This window comes from Emys orbicularis, chromosome 13 (genome assembly GCF_028017835.1).
Source record: "Emys orbicularis isolate rEmyOrb1 chromosome 13, rEmyOrb1.hap1, whole genome shotgun sequence".
NCBI classification, from domain to species: Eukaryota; Metazoa; Chordata; order Testudines; family Emydidae; genus Emys; species Emys orbicularis.
This window is the reverse complement of record NC_088695.1, coordinates 34,699,320-34,724,784: the sequence shown is the minus strand read 5'-3', so window position 1 is coordinate 34,724,784 and position 25,465 is coordinate 34,699,320. Positions and strand designations below refer to the sequence as shown.

At 43.5% G+C, this 25,465-nt stretch overlaps 1 protein-coding gene across 2 annotated transcripts in view; it reads right to left on the bottom strand.

The window, feature by feature from the left end:
• Positions 1–322: 322 nt before the first annotated feature.
• Positions 323–25,465, bottom strand: part of PRPSAP1 (phosphoribosyl pyrophosphate synthetase associated protein 1) — a 42,502-nt gene continuing 17,359 nt past the window's right edge. For both annotated transcript variants that reach the window (XM_065415388.1, XM_065415387.1), the window contains 7 exons: positions 19,147–19,319; positions 18,562–18,677; positions 17,095–17,150; positions 16,117–16,262; positions 6,493–6,563; positions 5,523–5,669; positions 323–4,076 (listed from right to left, as the gene is read on the bottom strand). In XM_065415388.1, coding sequence (XP_065271460.1) covers positions 3,918–4,076; positions 5,523–5,669; positions 6,493–6,563; positions 16,117–16,262; positions 17,095–17,150; positions 18,562–18,677; positions 19,147–19,319 — 868 coding nt within the window. In that variant the 3' untranslated portion in view covers positions 323–3,917. The remainder of the gene's footprint in view (positions 4,077–5,522; positions 5,670–6,492; positions 6,564–16,116; positions 16,263–17,094; positions 17,151–18,561; positions 18,678–19,146; positions 19,320–25,465) is intronic.

The window sequence follows — 25,465 nt, the reverse complement described above, 5'->3', positions numbered from 1 at the left end:
CACACACACACACACACACACATATATACACACACGCGCTATGGTCTTCCTGAATTTGATCCGTTACTGAATGTTTTGCTTTGTAAGAATCGTCCCCTATTGCTCTGCACTATGATGTGCCTTAGCTCAAAGGAGCTCTAATGGCATTAGAATATCATAGGCATCAAATCCTTATGGTGATCATAAGCTTCATGTGTCACAGAGCTAAAGGCCCAAGAAAGGTGTAATGGAACCAATGCAAATAGTGATACTATGCATACTCAGCAGGCTTGTGTCTGGGCCATTGGAGTGCTTTTTGCAATAAATTTCAGAGAAACGCTCAGTTGAAAATGTAGAGTTTATTAGCATCCACTCTGGGAATTTCTCTACGGCTTTCTAACAGACACAAGCATGAGTGCTCATGTCACTTTTTCCAAAGAAATTAGCTAACAGCATAATCTAGATCAAGCAGATTTTATGAAGTCTATACATATATGCCAACCACACAGCTGTTTTCACTCTGCCCTGGACAGGAAAAATGCATGAACATAAATACATCTGCAAGAAAGAGGTGCCCCAGGGCTTTCATTACCTTCTCCTATGTCCTTTACTCACTTCAATGCAGACTGCAAAGACATAAGTATAATTCTAAAGCAGCTTGCACACTGAGAGATTCAATTTGGAAAGGCTCTTCTTCGTTAGACATTATCTAACTACAACCCTAATGGAGATTTAAGACATGTGCAGAAAGCAGACATTTATAAGCCACCAAGACCATTTTGAAAGTTTGAATTTGGGAGAACGGAAGCTCAGTTTAAACTGCTTCCTCTCCAGTACTGTGCAATTTAAACTGAGCTTCTCTCCGTTTTTTGAGATATCAAACAAGGGCATGAAGGATCTTCACTCTTCCTATGGCCTCAATTGAGGGTGGTTTCAGAAAGTGGATGCTAAACACATTACTAAATGGACTTCTAGGAATTCCATGACATCCTGAAGTAAAAAGCCATGTCAACGTGGTAAAATGTAGGAGGGGAACATAAATGCATATATTTTACACATGCTGCTAAATAATTCTCAAAAGTAAAATACTCCGAGAAACTTGGGAAGACTGTTTAGAACCTGAGTGATCTATCAGCAAACAAACAAATGAGAACTCCCCGTCCCCCCAGCCTCCTTCACCTTAAAATCAACTCTCAAAGTAATGCCATCATGTAGCTATTTAGATCATTAACCTCTCCCCATAACTTCTGAGAAAAGTGGCAGATGGTGGGTTGAGAAAAGAATAGGCCAATTTTCTGTTTTACAAGAATAGAACATTTAAATTTTCAGGAGTTTAAAACCAAAACAGGAAATCTAAATTTATTGCTTTTTAATATCAGGGTTGAGTTAGAGGGAGAACACAGGAGATGGGATGGGAATAAAAATAACATGGGCAGATAGATCAAGACTTTCTGAATGGCACCACTGCTATAGGAAACTAAATCCTACAAGGCCCCCTAAACCCCAACTCTGATAACTGGCAAAGCCATAACAATAATCAAGTCTTTCAAAAGGCAGAGGAAACTGGGTGGGAGAGGCCTTCATCTCAAAAACCTGACCGCACACCCTGCAATGATGGCAGCCACCAGGGCTGGATTCCATGACATTAAAAAAGAGACTCAGTTAAGTTCAGTGCCAAGCCAGCTATAGTTCAGGCAGATGCACTGCACGCTTCCATGGAGCTCTTCTGATGCATTTTAATCCTCATTTGCAATCTCTCATATTGCCATTCTCGGCCTTGTGAGCACAGGCTGCCAACTGGACCAAACTGGTTGGGATTTTGTGATGTGACCGATTTATGACTATGGCCCAGTCAAATTCATTCTGACTTGTGTCCCACGACAAGATTTGAACAGAGACGAATCTGAGGCGAGAGGGCAGCCGACTAATGAACTGGGCCACTTCACCCAGGGTAGGGTCTACCTTAAAGTAATTAAAAGGGGATATGAGGACAGAATGTTTTCATGTTTGTAAAACTGGCTATCACTAGGAACAGCTGTAGCCTAGTACTAATTAAGAACAACGGGACATGAGTATTTATGATTTCTTCACATACATGCTTGTCAGTCAATCCCTTCAATAATACTTAAAGTACGGTACCATGTTAAAATATAACTGTCAGCAGCCCTGAGGAGCCACATACATAAAGTCATGGTAATGGAGTATAGTTGTGACTTTTTCTAATACTTAGTGAACAAAGTCACTAAATTAAGAACAGTCCCGTATATTGCTTACAAGAAGATTCAGTCTGGAGGTACAGATCAGCAGCTGGATTCCAGAGAGAAGGCAAGGTGCTCCTGAATCCATAGTTCCATACATGCTCAGTGGCTATGAGATAGGAAGCTAGTTCTAGAATATGCACTTCACTCTACTGAGGACCTTTTGTTTGCTGAACATTCAAGGCTCTTCCAGGACTCCCAGCATAAACACATGCTCTTTGACACTTTTAGAATTTGTTGTACATTGAAGTGGGAGTGAAATATGTAGGTAGAAGTTGAAGGGCAAGTAATACTATAAACAAACCCCTGCTGGACAAAGCAATCTGCACTGTCTTCTCCCAAGCAATAGCCTCAAACTACTGATCACAGAGCCAAGTTGAAAATATTCTAGGTTTTGGTAGTGTGCATATTGACCTGACCTCCTACATGGCGGATGTTTTTGGAATATGCCCTTGGATCTTATTACAGCCCAGCAAAACTCATCACAATTCACTAGGGTTGCTTTCCCAGCCATATACTCCTTGCCAACAGCCAAGGAGGTGCGTCACTTGGAAAAGGAGCAAGCAACAAGGCCTCTCTGTCTAGAGGCAGGAGTTCAATGGGTGTTTCAGAAAACAGGTTTAAAGCATCTACATTTTCTTTTACTTTACAGGGCTGCCTCGTCAATGTATTTAACATATTTACAACAACAGACCAAAATGGCAGCTGTTCACAGGGAAAAGGTCCAAAATAAAAATCCTATGCTTTTTAGCTTTTTGAACATTAGAGTTTCAGAAAGTATAGTCATCTCTGAGGCAGACATGCAAAGTTTCCCTCATACAATTCTGCCAGGGTATATCAATCCCAGGCAACTTCTGAGCCAACAGCCAAAAATCACAAATTGTGCTTAATTTTCAATGTAGACAAGTGTTCCAGCAGGGATCAAACTCACATTACTTGCCATGGAGTTGTGACAAAAATCCAAGGCTCTAGAGATAAAGGTTGACATATTCTACTATTATGTTCCCACTCCTGCTGAGATAAATATATTTAAGTTGTTACAAACACCGACAAATCTAATTTACTTAAGGATTTAACTGCCACTGGGTCATTCTAGGCTGCCACTGTTGAATATACTTACAGCCAATAACTTCATAAAAATAAACCTATGCTGAATAAATGAAATTAGAAAAGGCTACAAAAGTTGGCACGGGGGGTTTCTGCACATCAACACTACAGGCAGCACCCTACTTGCCCAGGCAGCTTAAATGAAGTGTTCCCTTCTGTATTCTATAGTCAATCCATAGACTAGAAGCAGCATCAAAATCTTTACTTCATCAGTCCATGTGCAGCAACAAGACTTCCAGATTCCCCTCTCATGAGACTACAGCTTTGTTTTAAAGGGTGAGAGGCAGACACTAAATAGCTTTCAGGCAACTTTTACTTACAATTCAAAGCCTCTCTATTTCCTGATCAGAAATAAAATGTAATCCTCCCTGCAAGGTGAACAGAAGAGGCCGCAGGTATCAGGGCTGTTCAATTTTACTTTTGCTATTCAATCTCGTGGCTTCAGTCCTTAAACATCCTACACCCTCCCTCTAGCAGAAGAAACAGTTGTGTTATGTCTATAATTTATGGCATTGCATTTTCATGCACATTTCCTTCTCTTCAGGAAACCCAGGACAAGGGCAACATTGCAATCTAGTCATCCACGGTGATGTTGCGGAAGAGATAAGCCATGGACTCCCCATTGTGGATTCGTCGGATGGCTTCAGAGAGGATCAAACTGATATCCACAGTCTTTATCTTGGGGCACTGCAGCTTCTGAACTTCATGAGGAACTGTGTTGGTCACCACCACCTGCATAGAGATAGAAAGGAAAGAACATTAAAACTGCCACCAACACATCAATTCAGATTTAACAGCTACCTAAGAATAACTCTGAAAATCAGTTGTAACTGAAGTTTCTCTGGGTAGTTAGAGGTTTTGGGGTAGGTGTAAATATCACTAATATTATATGATTGAAATGACAGATTTTCCAAGGCTGATCATTTGAAGAAAGGGCCAACATCAGTAATGCTCTGCATGAAGTTCCTCCACGTGGACTAGCAAGTCTGATTACATCAGGTTCTTGACCACTCAGGGTGGAATATTTGATGGCTTGATCCAATAATACCCCACAAAGTCCATGGCCAGACAGGAGAGGCAGAGAAAAGTAAAATAAATATTACAGGAAAGCAAACACATGCACATGGGATGTGATGGAGAAGCAACCATGTGAATGGTTTTGCTAGAGGATAGCAAAGGATGCAGACTCACTGTACCAGCTCACTGTACCAATAAAATAGGTGAAGTCTGCCCTTTGGAGAAGTTTGGCTATTAAAACAAATGCCATAAAATTCAGAGGGGGGACTGTCCCCTAAACAGAGTTTCTCTCCCAGACTGTCTGGTGCCAAAGGCTCCTTTATTAAGGCAACTCAGCATAATTTCCAATGGTGGCTGTGCTTTAGACCCTCCATCCAGATAGGTATTAATAAGTTTATATGTAGATGGGAAATCTACATAGAGGACAAGTATCAAAGGGGTAGCCGTGTTAGTCTGGATCTGTAAAAGCAGCAAAGAGTCCTGTGGCACCTTATAGACTAACAGACATATAGGAGCATGAGCTTTCGTGGGTGAATACCCATGCATCCGAAGAAGTGGGTATTCACCCACGAAAGCTCATGCTCCTATATGTCTGTTAGTCTACAAGGTGCCACAGGACTCTCTGCTACATAGAGGACAGACTCTTAAGGGGCCATATGCCTTTGAGCTAAATGAGATTTTCCATTCTGAGCTTCTAAAAAAAATGGATAACAACCCATTTCTGATAACTATATTAGAAGCCTCATTTAATGTCCCCATTACTTTCACTCCTGGATCTATCTTGTCATCTAGCAAAGACCAGCTTTATTTTCCTCTCAAATATATGTAAATTTGATTAATTGTTTCACTCATGGAAAAATTAACATTAGTCTCAGGTAAAAGCTATTCAGTGCAAGCAGAGGCTAAACTTACCCCAAATAAAGCTTTGAAAAATCATCCCATACCCAGTCCCAGTCAGAATAGGTAACGTTAATTGCATGCTGAATTGTATGTTGGTTGGTTTTGTGATACAATTTTTACTAGGTAACAGTCTGTGATGAAAGTCATTTTACAACTGTGACCTGGAACCTTGCTGTCTAGAGGCAAAAAGCTAGTTCCTGAATCCATGTGGCCACCATCCAACCTTTTCCCATCTCCACAAGACAAGCAGCAGTGACATACCTCATCGACTGCGGATTCCTCGATTAGACGGGGTGCATCTGCAGATAAGATTCCATGAGTGGCCATCACAAAAATCTTGTAAGCACCACGCTCTTTCAGGATTTCTGCAGCTGCTACAAAGCTTTCCACATCATCAATAATATCATCCTAAGAGAAACAAACCCCACAATCAGAACCAAGAAGTTACCACTTGAAAGAAGACAGACTTTGATCTCTTCACATCTATAGCAGCAGAGTCTGTATATATTTGAGGAAGTTAGGGTCTATCTTGACTACTGCTGAAGATCCTTTATACACCCAGGCAGAATACACCAGCTCTGATAATTAATGTAATTTTATTTATTTGCAGATATTTTTATAGTTCTCACCACTGTAGTATCCGAGTGCCTCTCACACAATGACTTAAATCTCAGCTCCAATGTGAGGTATAGAAGGAGTCCCATTTTAATGAAAGGGAATTGTGAGGCACTGAGATTCTGACTTACTCAAGGTCACACAGGACATTTGTGGCAGAACTGGGACTAGAACCCAGAAGGGTCTTGGACTTTCAGTCTTGTATCTACAGGAGAAGACTATCTATCCTCTCAATGATACCAAAACCCCATGCCACCCATCTCAACAGCAGTTCAGCAGGATGAATGGAGACCAGCAGCAAGTGATTTCCATTTGGAGGTATTCATTTTTGGGTTCTGGTGTAACTGGGCAGGAAAATTTGAGGGTCCACATCCCCACGTTTTGAACACAGAGCTGAACACTGGATATTAACAGGGTCTGTCTGTCTTTCCTATTTAGATACACAGGAAAGCTGGAGAGAGTTGAGGAGAGGATGGAATGTGAACATTCATGTTCTGACACAATAGTGTCGTGTCATTTCTACTCCAGAACAGAAATCCCAGCTACACGGAGGCATAAATATTTAGAGATGGGCTGGAGAAAAAGATCCCACCCCACTGCTCTTTAAGTCTCGTACCACAATGATGGCGATTCTTCCCCCAACATCTCCGACTACAGTTATTGGTGGCTTCTCTTTGGCCATCATCACTAAAAACAAAGCAAAGCCTAGTTAGATTCCATACATGGCAGTATTACTACATGCATATATCCATTTATTGCACTGCAGGACAGGCTCCCACTTTTTTCAATTAAACCTTGGTGCATCAAGTTTAATATACACGTGCATCACTTCTTGCAATTTATATGTATATACCCCATAAGACCCCACAGAACTTCAATTTTATAAATCACTTTAAAAAGGGAGAAGTAGAGGAGCTTAATAAGAAATTAAGAGTGATTTCCAGAGGCATCAAGCACCTGCATCTCACACTCACTTCAACTGAGCCAGCTGGTGCTTAGCATTTTTTTCCCTTTAAATGACTTAAAATTCCTTGTCAAGGCAGCTGTGATGCAGCTGTTGGTCCAAGTGCAGCTCAAGCAGTGGTGCTATTCTCATCTTAAAGCGCACTTCTGCTCCAAAAAGTGACTAAAAATGGTGTTGTGGGCTTCCACATTTAGCTTCCTTAAAGGATATTATCAAATGTCCCTGGTTGCAAGAGGTAGTTTTCTAATTGCTAGCCATGCAAATTGATCTGGGGATCTGAGACTCAAGCTGGGTTCTTTCCTTCTCCTCTATCCCCAATAAAGTGTCCTGCAGACCAGAAAAGACCCTTTATGACACCTGCATATGTTCAGGGCCGTCCTTAGGCATACGCACCCGAAAATTTGGGGCACCCCTGAGTCTTGCTGTCCACCCTTCCACCTCTTCCTATCCCTGTTCTACCCTTCCTGCAGGCTCCCACCACAGCTGATTGCTGCAGCCTGGTGAGTCTTCCTCTGGAGAGGATCTAGTACTTAAAAGTGAAAAAGCCCCCAGCCTGCCAGACCTATCAGCACAACATTAAAACAGTGAAAGAGCCATTCAAGTGGTAATGAAGCCATTTAACAGGCATTTGCCAACCCCCAGGTATATACTGTCAGTTTCTGAATTTACTGACGATAACAGTTGTGCATTACTGTAATATTTACTCAGAACACGTTAGTCTACAGGACCTTAGTTTAAAATTTGCTTTAAAAATATTTCATTAGTGTGTTGCTGAAGATTATAAAATCACATCTCTAAGAAATCCTTGCATAGATTTTTAGATGCACAATCTGAGTATTCATCTTTAGCCTTAAATGCTTGGATCCTCAGACATAGTTTTTTAAATAAATCCTTCAAAAGACCACCCTTATACACATGCGAGCCTGGGATGCCATTGGGCATAGGGGCACCAGTTTAATAATACTGCATAGGGCACCATAAATCCTAAGGACGCCCCTGAATATGTTCATTGCTTTCAGTAGCTGAATTTTGTAATTAAGTGTTCAAAAGAAGGACAAACAAAATCCAGCTCAAACTTAGCATTACAAACCCAACACAGGAGTAAAAAGCACTAAATACACTTATTACTAAATTCTGTAGATGACATATAAAAGGATCAGATTCGTTGAGTAAGAAGGTGCCAATCGCTCTCCGCCTCCACCCTCCCACCCCTCCGACACACTTCAAAGAGCTGTACTTTCATATGGATCTGTGGCATGCAGAAACTACATGTACCAACAGGAAACGCTCCATCTTGAGGCAAGCAGTGTCAATATCAAGGTGGAGCATCACATGCTGATATGTACTGTCTACTCTGCACTTATATTCTGAATTTAAAGACAAGCCAGACAGCCATCTGCTTCACAAACTGGATGTGGCCCTCAGACTGCTGGCAAATTGTTAATAAATCCCTCACCTGGGCAACGATTGGCCACCCTTGAGCCAAGTACATTTAAGAAGTCCCTCTCCTGACAATGAACATTTTGATTTATAACACAAAAGTCTCAGGGCATGTGTATGACACAAAAAGGATATCTAAGGGTATGAAATGTATATTGCATGAATCTGGTGAATGGATTTAAATGGCATGAATCGTTGCTCAAATGCAGTAGTAAGGAAGTGATACATATCAGCCCAAGCAAGCCCATCATGAAAACTTTCATATTACCCCATTCAAAATTCTACATATGCAACACCTTTTACATAACTCCTTTAGAAATGATTGAAGGGATTAGAGTATTTTAAAATAAACTTCACTTTTTCATAGTCTCCCACTGTAAAGATAGGTGCTTCAATTACTATGATTCAACTGTACAGGCTTCAGAAAAGTTAAGAACTTTCAGACACCTAAAAAATAATGTTTTGAATATATTGTTACAAAATGTATGCACTTGTCTAATACCTAGCATTCTACCAGGGCAGAAAGAAAAGCCTTATCCTATTACCAAAAAAAGGGATTTTAAGCTAATGGTAAGGAAATCACTTTTAGTCATACTGGATCAGGATATCTCACCTTAAACTGACTGAAAATACCCCTCTTGCACAGACTAATAGAATAGTCTTAAAATGATGTCTAAGATACTCTGTAGTTTGGAATGTTAGTAGCTTTGGCAGAGGTGGATATGTGGCAGAGTATAGGTGAGGTAGATTTAGGTGTACGATAAATGTGATTTATGGGGACCACAGTTTCAAATGTATACGGCTACTACATGAAGCATATAAAACAGTATAGTGTAAGGAGTCTCATGTAAAGGACTCATTTTCCTTTAAACCTTACTCAAATTTTAAAAAGGCCAAAGATTTATGTTTTGAACAGAATAAGTCAGTCAGTGCTGAATTTTAGTTTAACATCTCAGTTAGGCAGCTAGCCTGAGTCCTAACTGAAGTGCTCTTTGAAGCAGAGATTCCAGAGTCGCTCTAGAATTGTTTTCTACAGCTTGCTTGCCAATACATAGAGAGACAAGAGTGTAAAGGGAAAAAAACAGTTCTCATGTAAAGGGGAGGGCAGGAGGAAGGGTACTCTTAATAAACCAGGATTAAACTTCACAAGAGATAAGCAGGCTAAAATATTTCAACTGCAGGCCCTACCTACCAGTTTTGATTAATTATTAATCTAGTTTAGATAACAAAACTCTTGGTAGGAAGGACTGAGTTATCAAATGCCCAAAGGATTAAATCTGGCTCCCATCCCAACCTTAACATACATTCCAGAGATGAACAGGGTTCTGCTTACAGCAGACAGGCCAGAGAGAATTCCTTTCAGAAGGATGGTGAATGGATCTTAGAGTTGAAATTCAGCACTATTTTACTGGCAAACATGTAACTCTTCATCTGGAGTTTGCACCTTTGCATTGCATAACAAATGAAGCATTCCTTACCAGTAATTTCATCTCCAAACTATGCTCAGAGTTTTGACAGTCAGCTACCAATATTAGCAGCAATTAGTGTCCTTCCTTCCTTCTCTACATTTAAATGCTATATATTTTTTTATATTTTTTTTTAAAGTAGGGTAGGCAGCATGTAGACCTACCCGATTCCTAAAGAGCTGTTCTCCCTTTTTCTTGATCAATTAGCTCTGTAAAGAAAAGAAAAAAAAAATTGCAAGCCAATATCCACCCATAACCACATCAAATCTCAAAAGAACTTCGATTGCTCCAGTGTGAGGTAAAAAACATGCCGAAGTCATTGTGGTCAGTTTCTCCTTCTCCAAAAACCTTAGTCATAGTGACATTTACAAGTCAGAACTGCTGGGAGATGGTGGCTTGAAAAATTGCTCTAAATAGTAAGTGAACATTTTCCTCCCAGGTACAAAACCTTTGTTTCTATGTAGCTGAAAGAGGCAAACAAAGTTTAAAAAAAAGTAGGCCAGACTTGGATATCAGTTACTCTGGTGTAAGCCCAGAGTCACTCTAATTAATTATATTTACAGGGATGTAACCAAGATCAAAGTCTGGTCCAAGGACTGCAACTGCTTCTGAAGAGTCAGGAAGCTGGTTTTAGCGTTTCTAGTATATATATATTTTTAAAGGGTCATACACCAAATGAAGAGTAGTCATTTTTATAAATAGGAACATGAAAAATGTTTCAGAGAATATGTGGAAAAACCCAATTGCTCAGCAAAAAGCCCTAATCTTTGTAAAGGCTTATTCCTCTGATTTAAGTGCTGGATACAATTATCACACTTCATTAAGAGTTAAAAAAATCATTTCATCTGGCATAAGGAAATGGCATTAACTTGTGCTCAAACTTGCTGTTCTCATTCAGTGGCCAATACTTTTTAAGGAATCTTGTGGTGGCTTCAGTTCAGAGGCAACAAAAAGTTATCACAGTTTGTGTGTGTTAAACTTACATTCACCAAGTAAAATAATGCTGTATTTACAACAGGACAACAGAAGAACCAATGACAAATAGTTATGCAAAGTGATGCATCTAGATGAGTACAGATTTTTTTTTTTACGCCCCCATTCTAAATACAGAAGAGGAAAAAGGCCCACAAGTTCACTCAGTTTTTTTACCCTAGTGCCTTTGCTTATGACAGCCTGGTTGTTGGTTTGAGTGGCATATTGCTTACATACATCTGGTAGCAAGCCAAAAGGCTACCTGAACGATTTAACATGTTACACACATTTTCAGAAGGGAGAGTCGGCAAGCACAAACTTATGTGCATTTGTTAAAGCACAACAAGCTTGAACACAAAGGCTCCATAAACAGCTACAAATACAAAACAGAACAGCCTTATAGGGATGTCCTGTATTAAGGGCTCAAAGGTTTCTGGTATTTTGAATTTTTAGCAGAGCAGTTTAAGAAGTGCAGTAAAAAGTGTCCAACTATGGCACTTTAATACAATATAACTTTCCCATGTGTCGCTGAGTCAAACAGACAGTGGGTCCTGCGATGCTCTCTGGCAGGAGGGTAAAACATGAACCAGGAGCAGGACCCATGAAGTAAAGGCAAATAGTCCCATAGGAGCTGGTGTTTGGGCCAAGAGTAAATGTGGCTAAGGCCAGCTGACCCACTAGGAAGCCCACCCACAACTGCATGGACCATAGTTATCTTTGCAGAAGGCCATGCATCTCCATGTAGGTCTCTGAGTCCTACTCCCACTTAGGTCACATCCACACTGCACCTGAGAGGCGTAATTCCCAGCTTGGGCAGACAGTCACACGCTAGCTCTGTTCAAGCTCACACACTAAAAACAGCAGCATGACTGTGGAGGCAAAGGCAGCAGCTTGGGCTAGCCCCGACTACATATCTAGTATCTCAGACAGGGTTGTACTTGCGTGGCTAGTCTGAGCTGCAGTGACCACACTGCTGTTTTTAGAGCACTAACTCTATCACAGCTAGTTATGTACGTCTACCGGAGCTGAGCATTATACTTCCCAGCTGCAGTGTAGATATAGCCTTGGACACAGACACCATTCTGTCTGTTCAACCACCACTCTAGCTCACAAAACTGGAAGTTCTGCACCGATTTCTGGTGGGAAATCCACGCTCTACAGAAAGGAGCATATGTCCAGGTGAGCGGCTCCTTCCCAGGAATACCCCAACTTTCTAGTGCCTACCTTATATCCAGAGGGGCTTCTACAGAATCAAGGATGTAATTCTGGAGACTTTGCTCCCTCCTTTGGCAACTAAGGACATTTTCTGACCCTTTTGGCTCAAGGGAACCCAAGTTCTAGGTTAGTAGTGTATGCTATGTTTTATAACACTGTAGGAGAGCTAGTTAGATTCTATTCTGCTTCACCATCAAAACTAGCAGGAAACTTCCATGTCCGGTTATTTTTGTTACTGGTGCAAGAGGAAGAAAAAAAAATCCAGCGTTATTCAGAACCTAAGGGTTTTGCTGAAGTGGCATTTTGGAAAAACCTCTGGACTTGTAAACAGAACTAATTGGATCAGGAAGAGTCAGAGGATCGATACAGGACCTCAATATGCCACTTTTCCTAACTCCAACTGCACTTTAATTTTAGCACAGTGAAGAGCAAATACATGGTACTCGCTACAAATTACAGACTTCATGGATTTTTCGTGAAACAGATACTTCTTTGTTGTTTTGTAGCCTAGCTAACAGAGCCCAGCACTTGCTCAAAACCAGGTAGCAAGTAAGACTCAAAGGCTGCAGAGAATCAACAAATAATTTACATAGAAGCACTACAGGCAAGGAGCAAGGCTCACCCCAGAAATTGACCCTATGTTTCCCCTTTTTAGTCAACTTCAGAGTAGCATAATTTGATTGTTTTACATTTGTGTTTCAGGCACTGAAGAATGCAAGGTAATTAATTAGTCAGGCATCAAATTTCTAGGATAGATAAATAAGGAGGAAGGTGAGAAACACCAGCTGAGCTCATGTCTTGATAACAATGGACTGAAAACATTTCTCCCCTGAAACCAGATTGGACAAACCTATGTGCAGGCTACCATTAAGGAGCACTCAATTTAAGCCGCAAATCTGATCTACCTTAAGTCTGTTACAGAATCACAAATGTAGGGCTGAAAGGGACCTGGGGAGGTCATCAAGTCCAGCCCCCTGCACTGAGACAAGATCAAGTAAACGTAGACCAACCCTGACAAGTGTTTGTCCAACCTGATCTTAAAAACCTCCAATGAGGGGGATTCCACAATCTCCCCTGGTAACCTATTCCAGAGCTTAACTATCCTTATAGTTAGAAAATTTTTCTTAATATCTAACCTAAATCTCCCTTGCTGTCGATTACACCCATTAATTCCTGTCCTACCTTCAGTGGACATGGCGAACAACTGACCACAGTCCTGTTTATTACAGCCCTTAATGTATTTGAAGACTTATTATCTGATAAAGAATCTCTTTGGATTTTCAAGTTCTTTAAAATCTGCAATCACCATCCACGTAAGCCTTGACGCAAGATCTACATGCTCTATCCCTGGGGGGATTCTGCGGGACTGTGCACCCACAGAACCCACCCACCCCCCACTTCCCCCTGCAGATTTCCTATGTTTCCCTGCAGAAAACAGTAGGGAAGCCACGTGGGGGTGGGTGGGGACCATGAATGCAGTTTTTTAGGGGGCACAGAGGGTTACATGCCACTGCCCCCCCTCATTCTGCAAGCGGAGAGCTGCCCAGTTGACAGAGGCTGTCTGGGTCCCCGCACAGCTGACTCTGCAGCTGAACGGTGCCGCCTGGGTCCTGTGCCAGTGGTGCTTCCCTTCTGTGTGCTGGGAGCCTTCCTGTTTTCTATTCTGCAGTGGGGCTGGGTAAGGGGGGGGGGGGAGAAGAGGAGGTGGAATAGGGCAGGGGGAGAGGAATGTGGGAGTGAGGGGAAGGGGATAGAGAAGAAAAGGGGATAGGGGCATCACAGGGGGAAGTAGGAGCCCAGCATGTGGCATCTCCTCAGCAGTAGCTGGGGCTCCTCCGTTAAGCAGGCCCATTGAACTCTCACCCTGACAAGCGCTACACCCGGACCCCTCCAACGAGCCGCTCACACCCAGACCCCCACCCCACTGATCCCCGACCAGCTGCACCTGGACCCCCACCCCATCAAGCCCCACTCCACTCAGCACCAGGACCACCACTCCCCACTGGACCCCACACACCCAGAACCCCCTGCCAAGCCCCATCTGCCCATACCCAGCCCCCCCCACCCCCCGAGCCCCAACCACCTTCACCTGGATCCCCTGCAGCGTCCCATTGCCCCTGCACCCAGAACCCCACAACAAGCCTCTGTGCATCCAGATCTCCCACTGAAGCGCCTGCACCCAGATTGCCCCACACAGAAACCTCTCACCCCACACCTGGATCTCCCCACACTAAGCCCCTCCACACTTGGATCCTGCTGGGATGAGCCTGCCCACCCATACCTGGTGCAGAGGGGCAGGGTCCTGGGGTGTTTCTGCGGCAGGCCCAGCTCTTGCACTGTGTCAGGGTCATGTGCAGCCTCACTGCCAAGTCCCTATACCGTGGGAGGTGGGGGCTTCAGGGTGATCTCCCACCTCAATGCAGCCAGTGGCCTGTGCGCCCCACTGCCATGCTGGAGCCACATTTATTTATTAACAAATAAAATTTGCAGAATTTTAAAATGTGCGCATCATTTTTAGGCACAGAATTCCCTCAGGAGTAATACTCTAGTTATACTAACGAGTAAAAAAATTCCACCCATACCTCGGAATCAAGGAAACAGACCAAAGCACCTATGTTAAATTTCAGTTCCCATTAGAAACAGGAAGGAAAAATGCTTGCAAGAGGACAAAAATCATAGACTAACATTTGCTGTCAGAAGCCAAGAAGAGACTCCTGCTAGCTTCAATATGTCCTTTAAGTGTGTACTTGTTATACTAACACTTGTGACAATGACAATTTCCTTTGTACCCACTTTGTCTCAGCATCGTAACTAGCTAATGCATGAAGGATGTTGATCTCTAAACATCACATCAAGGACAAGAGAGGAACACACTCTCTTGGTTATGTGTTCATTATCATTCTGCAAGCACTGGACCATCTACGCTATTGGTAACCTCTGCAGAGACAGATATCACTGAGCTAATCTGCTTGATGGAATGTTGCTTTCTGCAGCTGAGGTACCTGTCCATGTCTCCTCCCCCGCTTTCCTCCCCACCCTCCACCTTGCTCTAGTCTCACATACATACACACACAACGCATCCATGACTCTAAACCCTAACCTTAGGGCCCAAAAACATGTACCTGGACAGCTAAGAGGGAAGGGAAACAGTTGGATTTTTTTCCCCTTATCAGTACTGCTACCACTGTTTGAATCCTGATGTTGCTAGCAGGATAGTAGCATAGTTCCTTAGAACAGTTTTTTTAGGATTCTGGACCTAAAAACAACATTATAAAACTGTGCTGCCGGCTAATACAAGGGTGAGGATAGAGAGAGCATACAAGGTAGCATTCTGAGTTCCAAAAGTTCTTAGAAAGACCCTTATTCATACTGACCAAACAAGTCACATTAGAATGCTCCCAGAAACAATATCTAAATGACACTAACTAGCAAGGTTTTGTTCCCAGTACGGACAAGGCTATTATAAAGGCTGCTGTAGTTCTAGGGCACAGCCTCCACATTCAAAGGACAGCAGCCAAAAAAACAAACAAAAAAAAGACTGCACCCAAAAGGAGAAAAGGGCTACCCACCCAACAATCTCTCAGCTCAGTGGCTATTCCCTTGCAAATTTCCCTTTGGTATTTCAATAAGATGGTTAGAAGTCAAGTTTATTTCATTAACATGAATAATTTTGCCACTCACTGATGAATAAATGCTGTCTCTACATTGATGTTTGTCACATTCTCCCGGCACTAACGCCAGCTGAAGCTGCACTGGGACTAGTGTAACAGTGGGAGATTTGACAAAGACCTCAGTGTAGACAAGGTCTTCAGATCTAACTTCAACCTTGTCTACATGAGAAGTTGCACTGGTATAGTTTATATCAGTGGTTCTCAAACTTTTGTACTGGTGACCCCTTTCACACAGCAAGCCTGTGAGTGCGACCCCCCCATATAAATTAAAAACTTTTTTTTTTTTTATAAATTTAACACCATTATAAATGCTGGAGGCAAAGCGGGGTTTGGAATTGAGGCTGACAGCTCGCGACCCCCCATGTAATAACCTCGCAACCCCCTGAGGAGTCCTGACCCCCAATTTGAGAACCCCTGGTTTATATCAGTAAAATGAAGCAGACAGCAAGTTCCCATCACCATGCCTTCCCCCATTGATCAAAAGTTAAATGGAGACGGAGTGCTAATCTTACAGGGCAGCTCTAGGCCAGAGTGCACAGTGGCATTTTTGACAGTTGGGGGAGAGTGGCGGCCGTCATCCATGTCCTGCTCCGTACACTGAGCCTCTCCATGGATCACTGCTAGTCCCAGACGCAGTCTCTCGGCATAAGACTGAGCCCTGCATGAAAACCAGAACAGGTTAGAGGGATACATGAGAACACCTCTGGAAAGGCCCTCTGGCTTGGTATACTTTTTAATCACACATGTTTAATCCTTGCCTACAATCAACAGGGAATTTAGGACTCTACCACTGTGCCACTCAACTTCCAGACAAGCTCCTTCCACTTCCTAGCAAAATGTGTAGGATTGGTGCTAGGGAAGAACTGCCTTTTCAAACCCATCTTCTTCAAATAGCCCAACGCCCAGTACCTCCCCTCTTCTCTACCTCGCCATTCCATCACCAGGAGGTTCTTGGTGTTCCTCCGCATCCTCTCCCTATGACAAGCTGACTGCCACTGCCTTCTCAGGCCTGCTGATTCAAACACAGACCCTTACGGCAACCACCACTGTACCATGGTGTGGGCCATGGGCTAGGTGCCACTTCCTCCTAATGGCAATCTCCACATTAGCATTGGATAGAGGCAACAGGTGTGACTATGTAATCTGACTGTGCCCAGTACTGGCTCTATGACTCCTTAAATGTGTGAGAAGCTCAGACATTCTCGAATACCCAGGTAAATAGAAACTGCTCAATACGCCAGCTGTTGGGAGCTCTAAATCTGGGCATTTCCCCGCCAAGTGCAAAGGTCAGTTGTGTGACAATCCAGACACTTGCACCTCAAAGGTTGGCAGCACTAAGTTTGAATCCAGCATTTTACTGCAAAACAGTTTGACAGACAAGTTTACTGTCTCAGTTAGGAGACTCTGCATTTCGACATGTACTCCATACTACCAGATCACAGCAGGTTTTATCAAATGTACACCCTGACAGCCAGGAAGAGTCTATTTACCTTTTCGCTGCATCAGGGGATTTGGCAACAATAACTGCATTTCTGTAATCTGGAATCTGGATTAAAAAGAAAAAGATTACTAACATGTAAGTAGTGAGTCTAGTACTAGGTACAGTACTTGTTCACCCAAATTGTAATGAGTTAGGAACAACAATTGTCTACACATCTTTACAATCAAGTGCAACAGTTGGGGAACCTCATGCTGTAGTACTAATAAAAGGAGATAATTCCATGCTAACACCAGTGATATAAAGAAGGGCAGTCAGGCATTTGTATATAACCTGCCCCACAATAGGACACAGTACTCAAATTAAACTTTAATACTCAGAATTCTTCATGCAATACAATTAGGTCATGGAACTCACTACTAAAAAGACATTTTGTAGTTCTACACCACCTTTCTTTATTGGCTTCAACAACTGTACAAAGTGCACACTGCCAAACGCAGCTACTTCTTTGGGTACATCTACATTGGATGCAGACATACCTACACTAGCTCCGATTGAGCTAGCGTGCTAATGACAGAAGTGTAGCCATGGTGGCACAAGTGGCAAGATAGGCTAACTGCTTGAATACTTAGGGTTGGCAAGCCTGGCCCAGCACAAGCAGATGCACTAGAAACAGAAGTGCACTAGCTTGATCAGAGCAAGCATGAGTGTATCTACCAGAGACAGAAGTTACACTTCCAGCTCCAGTGTAGACATACCCTGAAATGGAGGGCAGAAGTCAAGTGGTTCACAGCATATACTGCATGAGAACGGGGGGTGGGGGTGGGGGGAAAGAGATGGGAAAATATTTTTTTTTTGGTCCAAAGACAACTTAAGGAAAGGGCCAGACATGGAAGATGCACTGTACTCTACTTATCCTGAATGAAGGGATGAGTTGATTCTGCCAGCATTTAAACGTGCTATTCCAGAGATCCTGGGCACTCTACTAAAAAGCATCACTCTTGCAGTCTGCATGATTTTGCTGGGATCCAGATCATACTTTCTGAATATCTAAATAAAACAAATTGCCTCCACACCTTTGCATAGCACTGCTGGAAACAGTATAGCATAAAGTCCAGCTATAATTCAGCTCACCAAACCATCCACTTCACAGTGAGAGAAACAGCTTAATAGGATTTTAAAATGATTAAAGGCATGAGTAAGAACAGTATCTCAAATGACACTAAGAAAACAATTGTCTAAAACAATGAAATTCATACTTCAGAGCATGGCCTTATCTCCAGTTTTGATCAGGAAATAGTTTCCAACCTGCTACAGTATTGCACAATTTGGTCTATTTCACACTTTCCTGGAAAGCATTTGGTATTGTTCTCGGTCAGAAACAGACTACAGGAACAGACTGACCATCAGTCTAGCCCAACAAAACAATTCTTGTGTAAGCAACAGAATGAACAATGCTATATCATGTCAAGTACAGGTTAAATGCAAACAAGTATAGATAAAACTAGAGTAACCTTACTTCTTCCTGTATATACTGAAGCAAGAAAGGGGATGCCCTTAAGTTGTCTACTGGAAAGCTGAAGAAGCCTTGGATTTCCTTTTGATGAAGATCCATAGTGATAATGTGTGTTAAACCTAAAAACGCAAAAAAGAGTGAATCACCAAATAGCCTCTCCTATCCTCTGATACAATTTCTGGAATATATAATCTGTGCGTCTCCAAATTTCATGGTCTCTAAATTATCCTATGTCAATATATTGTATGCCACATTTTAACAGATGTATAAGCTGGTAGAAGAAAAAGCTTTGAAGCAAGTACTGACAACCAGCCACACTATTATAAAAAACACAGCACCAGAAAGAGCATAGCATAGGCAGATCAATACAGCATTCCTAATCAGATATTTGTGAATCATCCCCAGATACAACTGTAAAAAGACAGCTGAACAAATGTTAGTTCCCCCAACGTAGGCCGAGGACTTGGGGACAAGTCCCCAAGTGTGAGGGGGGAGGTAGGGAAGGGCAGTTGATTCCCAGGGGTGCATGGTAGTTGAACAAGTTATAGAGGCTAAAATTCCTGCTGCCTCCTTGCACGACACACTCACCTGCTTTGGCCAGCATAGAAGCTAGCAGTTTGCAGACTATGGAGCCCCTCTTCCTCATTTTGCTTTGTTTGCTATAGGGGAAGTAAGGGATGACCCCAATAATATTCCTGGCGCAGGAAGTCTTCAGTGCATAAGCCATTATCAACAATTCCATTACAGCAGTGTTCACATCTCTAAGAGAGGTTTGAAAACCATTCCAAATATTAGTGTAGAAGAACTCTGATAACAATTCCCTCCCACAGTCTCTAGCTTCTTTGCTTAGTGTTCAAAAAGTAATTTGCTTTGAGCCTTTTTTGGATAAACCCTCAATTTTTGTTGCTATGAATGTCACATGTGATTTGATAAAGCTAAACTTGCTTGTAGCTCAGTAGCCCACTGAGCTACCAAAGTGGAATTGAGAGCTACCACTTCCCACACTTAACTCTTATCCCTTCCTTTTTCTTGTTTACAACCTTCCACACCTTTTACTGCTCAGGCTGTCAGCTATAGAGAAAATGAGGTTCTGCTCGTGGCATTTGTTGAGTTAAATATACTTAAAACCATAGATCTTCAATCAACTTTAACAACAGATCAAGCTCTCTTACGCAGAAGTTCATTGTTACTATTTATGCTATTTTTGCTATGGAACTTAGTGGTATAATAACTCAATGCTTGTCAAGGTGCCTAAAAGGAGGGAATTTGTTCTACATGTGGCAGTTGGTTTTACATAGAAACAAATTATCTTAGATCAACACACCCTGCTGTAACTTTGTCTGGAAGAAAAAGTTTCTTCCAGAAAGTATCAAAGTGATATCTTTCTCTAATACTTCATTGATCTCTATGTTAGTATTTTGTTTTGCTCATTGTTAGAGGTGAAAATGTAAATGAGCTTTACTGTGAGAAACAGGAAGCTCTGAAGGCTCAAATTGCATTACAGAGGACCATGATAAAGAAGTTGGATCTTCTGGTCACAGCAGTGTGTATAGATCCCATGAACCAGTGTCTCTTGAGATACTCTCAAAGAAGAGAGATCAGGTCTTAGGCCACAAGTTCTGACAACATATATTTAACAAACTCCCCCCAACATGATTTTTTCTAATATATATGCTTTATTTCAAACAGGTATTATTTCGGGGAAGTTCTATGGCCTACGTTATACAGGAGGTCAGACTAGATGATCAAGGTGGTCTCATCTAGCCTTGGTATCTACAATATCCATTTTTCCACCTAAGAGAGAGAGTGTGCCAGCAGAACACACAGTAAGAACCGGATCATAATTACAAGCTACTTCCTAAGAACTAAAGGACATAGGTAGAGCCCTGCGTAGATATAAAAAAGTGGATCTGCATCCGCCAGGATCAACCACGATCCGATCTGCAATCCAACTTTTACCTGTATCCACATCCGCACCCTCAGCAGCAAGCTGTCTCACACCTCACAAGGGCTAGCTAGCGAGGGGGGGTGGGGTCTTGCAGGGAAGAGGCAGGGCAAGGGTGGGGACTGGGGGTAAGGGACAGCGCGAGGGCAGTGTCTCAAGGAGAAGGGGTGGGGCGGGGGCTGGGGAAGGGGCATCGCATCGTGTTCTGCTCCCTTGGGCTCACGAGCGACAGCAGCAGTGCGTGTTGCATCACAGTGGAGCGGAGGGGTGCCGGGCCGGCCGGGCCAGGAGCCAGCGGGATAGGCCTGGGAATGCAGCCAGCGCTGCCTGAGGGGCCCGAGCTGCTGGACAGGAAGCAGCATGGCAAGCGGGTGCTGGACAGCCCTGACCCCGACCTGCTGCGCCTCCCAGGCTGCCCGAGCCAGACGCCGCGGGCCAGGTGCCACCAGTGAGTAGAGACCTGCATGGTTGTATCTGCATCCGACGCACTATCCGCAAAAATGGTCTGCGGATATTAAGCAGATATGCACGCGTTTGCAGGGCTCTACACACAGGAACTAACATGCATGCAAGGAACAAGACCTTGAATCTCTAGTTCTACAGATCAGATTTTCTATCTCTAGTTTAATACCCCTGTTGTAATACATCCTTTTGGGGATTTTTCTCTTGCTTCCATCACTGCCCAGAAACAAGATGCATTCTATTACTGTTGCAACAATTAACATTTCACACTGAACGTTTTGGAGGGCAATGATTTTGTAACTAATATGTCATCCTTTGCAGCCTGTATAGTTAAGTTAGGATCTGAATCATGGAACATTTTACATTTACATTGAACATTTTAAGGCAACAAGTGACTTCCCCTCCCTTGCCCAGCTCCAAGCCGTGCAGACGTGATATTTTGCTTGGAGGCCAGCATCGCTGTGCTACTCATGTTTTCAGGAAATGAGAGGCAGGCTGCATCAAATCACCCTATCAGTGCTAAACCCCCCCAAGCAACAGCTTCTATTGGGTAGACCCATGGAAACAGTGGTGTACAGTATGTGAAACATTCACAGATCATGACAGAGGTCTGTGAGAAAGACTCATCTTGCCTAACTTTTGCCATGTTGACTGGACAGCTATGCTTTAACTACACAAATCTTCCCTTGAGCCCAGTTTGGATGAGGAGACTTTCTAGCACTGTGTTGCTTTCAACTGAATATGGTGGGCTTGTTCACCAAACATTCTATCCTATCCTGCCAATAAGCTTTGACTCAGCTACTCAGGACTGAAAGACAATTTAGAGCCTTGTGGAAAATATATGCACCACAGGGTGGAAAATCCAGTAATATCCTCAGAACAAAGACAACCTTACCCACCCTATTATACCAGCTATCATGGGCAAAATCTCAAATTATAAATCAGTCCTGCAATAGGTCACCAATCTTCACCCCACATATGCCTGCTTTTGTGGGGTACAGAACAGTTGTGTAGTCATTTGGTGACAGAGCCTAAACAAGTAAAGCTAAGTGAACCAGCTGTCATTAGGGTCAGAAGGGACCATCATGATCATCGTCTGACCTCCTGCACATTGCAGCTATGCTGGGCAAGAGGAATGTCATGATAAAACCTCAACTCTGAGACTCCCAGGAATAGAGCCCTGCAAATCCGCAGATATCCATGTCATATCCGTGGACCACTTTTGCGGCTAGTGGATAGGATGCAGATACCACTGCGCAGGGCTCTACTCACTAGCGGTGCCTGGGCTGCAGCATCTGGCTTGGGCAGCCCGGGGGGCGCAGGTGCTCGGGGTTGGCGGCAGAGCCAGTGGCTGGGGTTGGGTGGCAGGTCAGAATTGGGGCTGTCCAGCACCCACTCACCGCACTGCTTCCTGTCCAGCAGCTCAGGCCCCTCGGGCAGCGCCAGCGTCCCCATCATGGCAGCACTGGCTGTGCTCCCAGTCGCAGACCCATCCTGCCAGATCCTGGGCAGCCCCACTGTGCAACACGCACTGCTGCTGCCGCCATGTGCTGTCGCTTGTGAACCCCCCGGCAGGAGCACGCAATGCCCCTTCCCCCCCAGCCCCTCCTCCCCGCGCCGCCCCTTCTCCTTGAGACCCCACTCCTGTGCTGCCCCTTACCCCTGGTCCCCAACCTCAAGCTGCCTCTTCCCTGCAAGACCCCGCCCCCCCCACTTGCTCCCTCCTCTCCCCCTCGCTAGCCCTTGTGAGACAGCTTGCTACTGTGGATACAGGTAAAAGACGGCTAGCGGATTGTGGGTTGATCCTGGCGGATGTGGCTCCACATTTTTGTATCTGCGCAGGGCTCTACTCATGAAGTTCTGTCTTCCACAAGTCTATTGCAGCTCCACAGAAGCCACTGCAGGCATCTCAGGCTACTGATTACTGCCCTTCATCCAGTCACAGCATTCTGACCACACTGAGTTCCACTTTCCCCCTGAACACCAGGGTACCGTCCCTGAGAGCACTGAGACCAAGAGTTGTCAAAGTGACATTCCATTCAACTTCTGATTTGTTTCTTGCTTGTCAAGTGTTCTACAACTATCTAGTCCCATTTCTTTATCTCCATTACTTCCCCTGTCCTCTGGAAATGAACCTCTATTTATGGTTCTTCGTGAACATTCTGAGTATTTGTTAGCCTGCTGGCTCCATCAGCCTGCATATACAATGGTACTTAGACACAAGAAAGCTTTGTTTGCGATGAAACACCCAGCCAAGAATTATATAAAACAACCCCCTGCCTCTCAGAAAGGCAAACTAACAAAGAACCATTTATTTCCTTCAGTGGCATAGCCATGTCAGTGGGGCTGGGAGGTGAGAGAAAGATGCTATCGGTGTTACATTTTTGGCTTTAAAAAACAAAAACAAAACCCATGTTTAAAGGTCACTTTGGAACTTTATGTTTTATACCACCTTCTCTTGAATTATACTCTTACAACACAGGGGGGAAAAAAACAAAAACACAAACAGATGAGGGTTGAGTACCACTGATTTTGAAGGCTTTCGTGACAGTGGCTAGGTTCTCCTTTTCAGGAAACCACCCCATATATGACAAACAGAACAGAACTGAGGAAGGAGAAGAGAAACTACTGTGGTGAGTAAATAATTTAGTAGATTGCACAAAAGCAATAAACTCATTTACGTGGCTTGTCACCTTTGCCTCCTTATGTCTATGCCATCCCTCCTTTCTGGAGGAAGTACTGCACTACTACTCATTCCCTAAGGGCCTGCACCAAAGTTGTTCAACAAACTGTATTACCCCTGGATTTTTTGATTATCACCATGAATCATATTTACGCACTCAGCTCTTACGCCTTAGCCTATATACCTCCTCCTGAATGGCCTCTGCATCTAAACAGTTTCCCTGTTTACAGTATATTTTATCTTTCACCATTACTCCTGCAGTCTGGAGCCTTTGTGATTTTCCAACCTTTCCTTGTGAAATTCACAAAGTTATTTATTCTAGCGGTTTGTGATGGGGTGTCCATCCCACACAAGGCCTGATGGGGTTAAGGTGGGTCAACTAACTGCATAGGCTGCACCGGGAGAAGGAGCCAGGGAGCGATAAAGAGGACGTTCAGCTGCACAGGAACAAGAGGGCCTGTATAAAGCCCAATAGCTGAGAGTAAAAGGGGGCTGCAGAGAGAGAGAGAGAGAGAGAGAGGGTGCAGTCACTCAGGGTGAAAGAAGGCAAAGTAGGAAGCAGCCCAGGGATACAGCAGCAAGGCTTAAGATTACAACAAGCAGTCGAGGTCTGTGCAGAGTCCCTAGGCTGAAATACAGTGTAGACGGCGAGCCTGGCTTCCCTTGCCAGACACTGGAGAAGTGGCACCATTAAGGGGCAGTGAAAGGGAAGACTGTCTGGGACAGTGGATCTCAAGAGTCTTTGAGAACGCAGCCTGCCCTGGAAGGGAAAACTACAGGGACCTGGCCAGCGAGCCAAGCCACGAAGCAGGACAAGTTGTGTCCCAAAACACAGAGTGACAAAGTACAACTGTAGAAAGGGGTGTCAGCCTGGCAGAGCTAATCCCCAGATGCAGCCAGAAGGAGGCGCTCCAAAGGTGGGTAGAGCACCCAGTGACATGGCTAAACAACTAGCTCAACAGAAGAGTAATTCTACTATGCAACATTTAACAACACTCCTGGAGCCTGGCAGCTCATTCCATTCACACCCCACTACCTTCACCTTAGCTTCTGGTATCTCAATTTACTATCAACTCTTCCATCTTTATTACTTACAGCATGATTACATAGTATTTGAACAATATTTTAATATCAAGTTTTGTGCTGCTGAGGAGTCTGTCAAGATGGGAAGTTGCTAAACAATAATCCATTCACTTCCTCTCCTCACACTCCTGCTTGGTGGACTTAAAATCTACTGCAGAATGGAGACAACCTTCAGCTTGTCCTCTCTAAGCAACGCAGTGAAGCACACATGAAGCTGAAGAATAAAGAACCCTGTCTGCATCACAGTGGCTGCTCATTTGGAGGACAAGTCCTTTCAACACTCATTCAAAGATAAAAGAGCAGAGATTTTTTAGACTGGAATGATCAAGTCAGGTCTGGGGAAGGGCAAAATTCTTGACAAGTTGACAACAATTAGTGAGACATTTGTGTTTTCTCCTAAGTTACTGCCTGCTCAAATTTTGAGTTGTCATTTCCCCGACTAAAATCCGTCAGCTGTCTCAGTTTTATATAATCAGCAGTGTTTGCCCAAACACCCCCATTCTATTAGCAGGTTTTGATCCTGCTGGGGAAAAATAGTGGGTCTGGTTAATCAATCGGGGAGGAGGCTCATTTCCTCACCTGTAGGTAAGTGATGCGAGAATGGCTTTTCTGGGAATAGACTATCTAAGGTATAGGCTGAATAGTTTTGAGAAAAGAACCCTCAGAGCAGCCAACCCTGGGGAAAAGATTCAAGCTGATCTTATGTTGTCATTGATATTTTTATTAATGAAGCC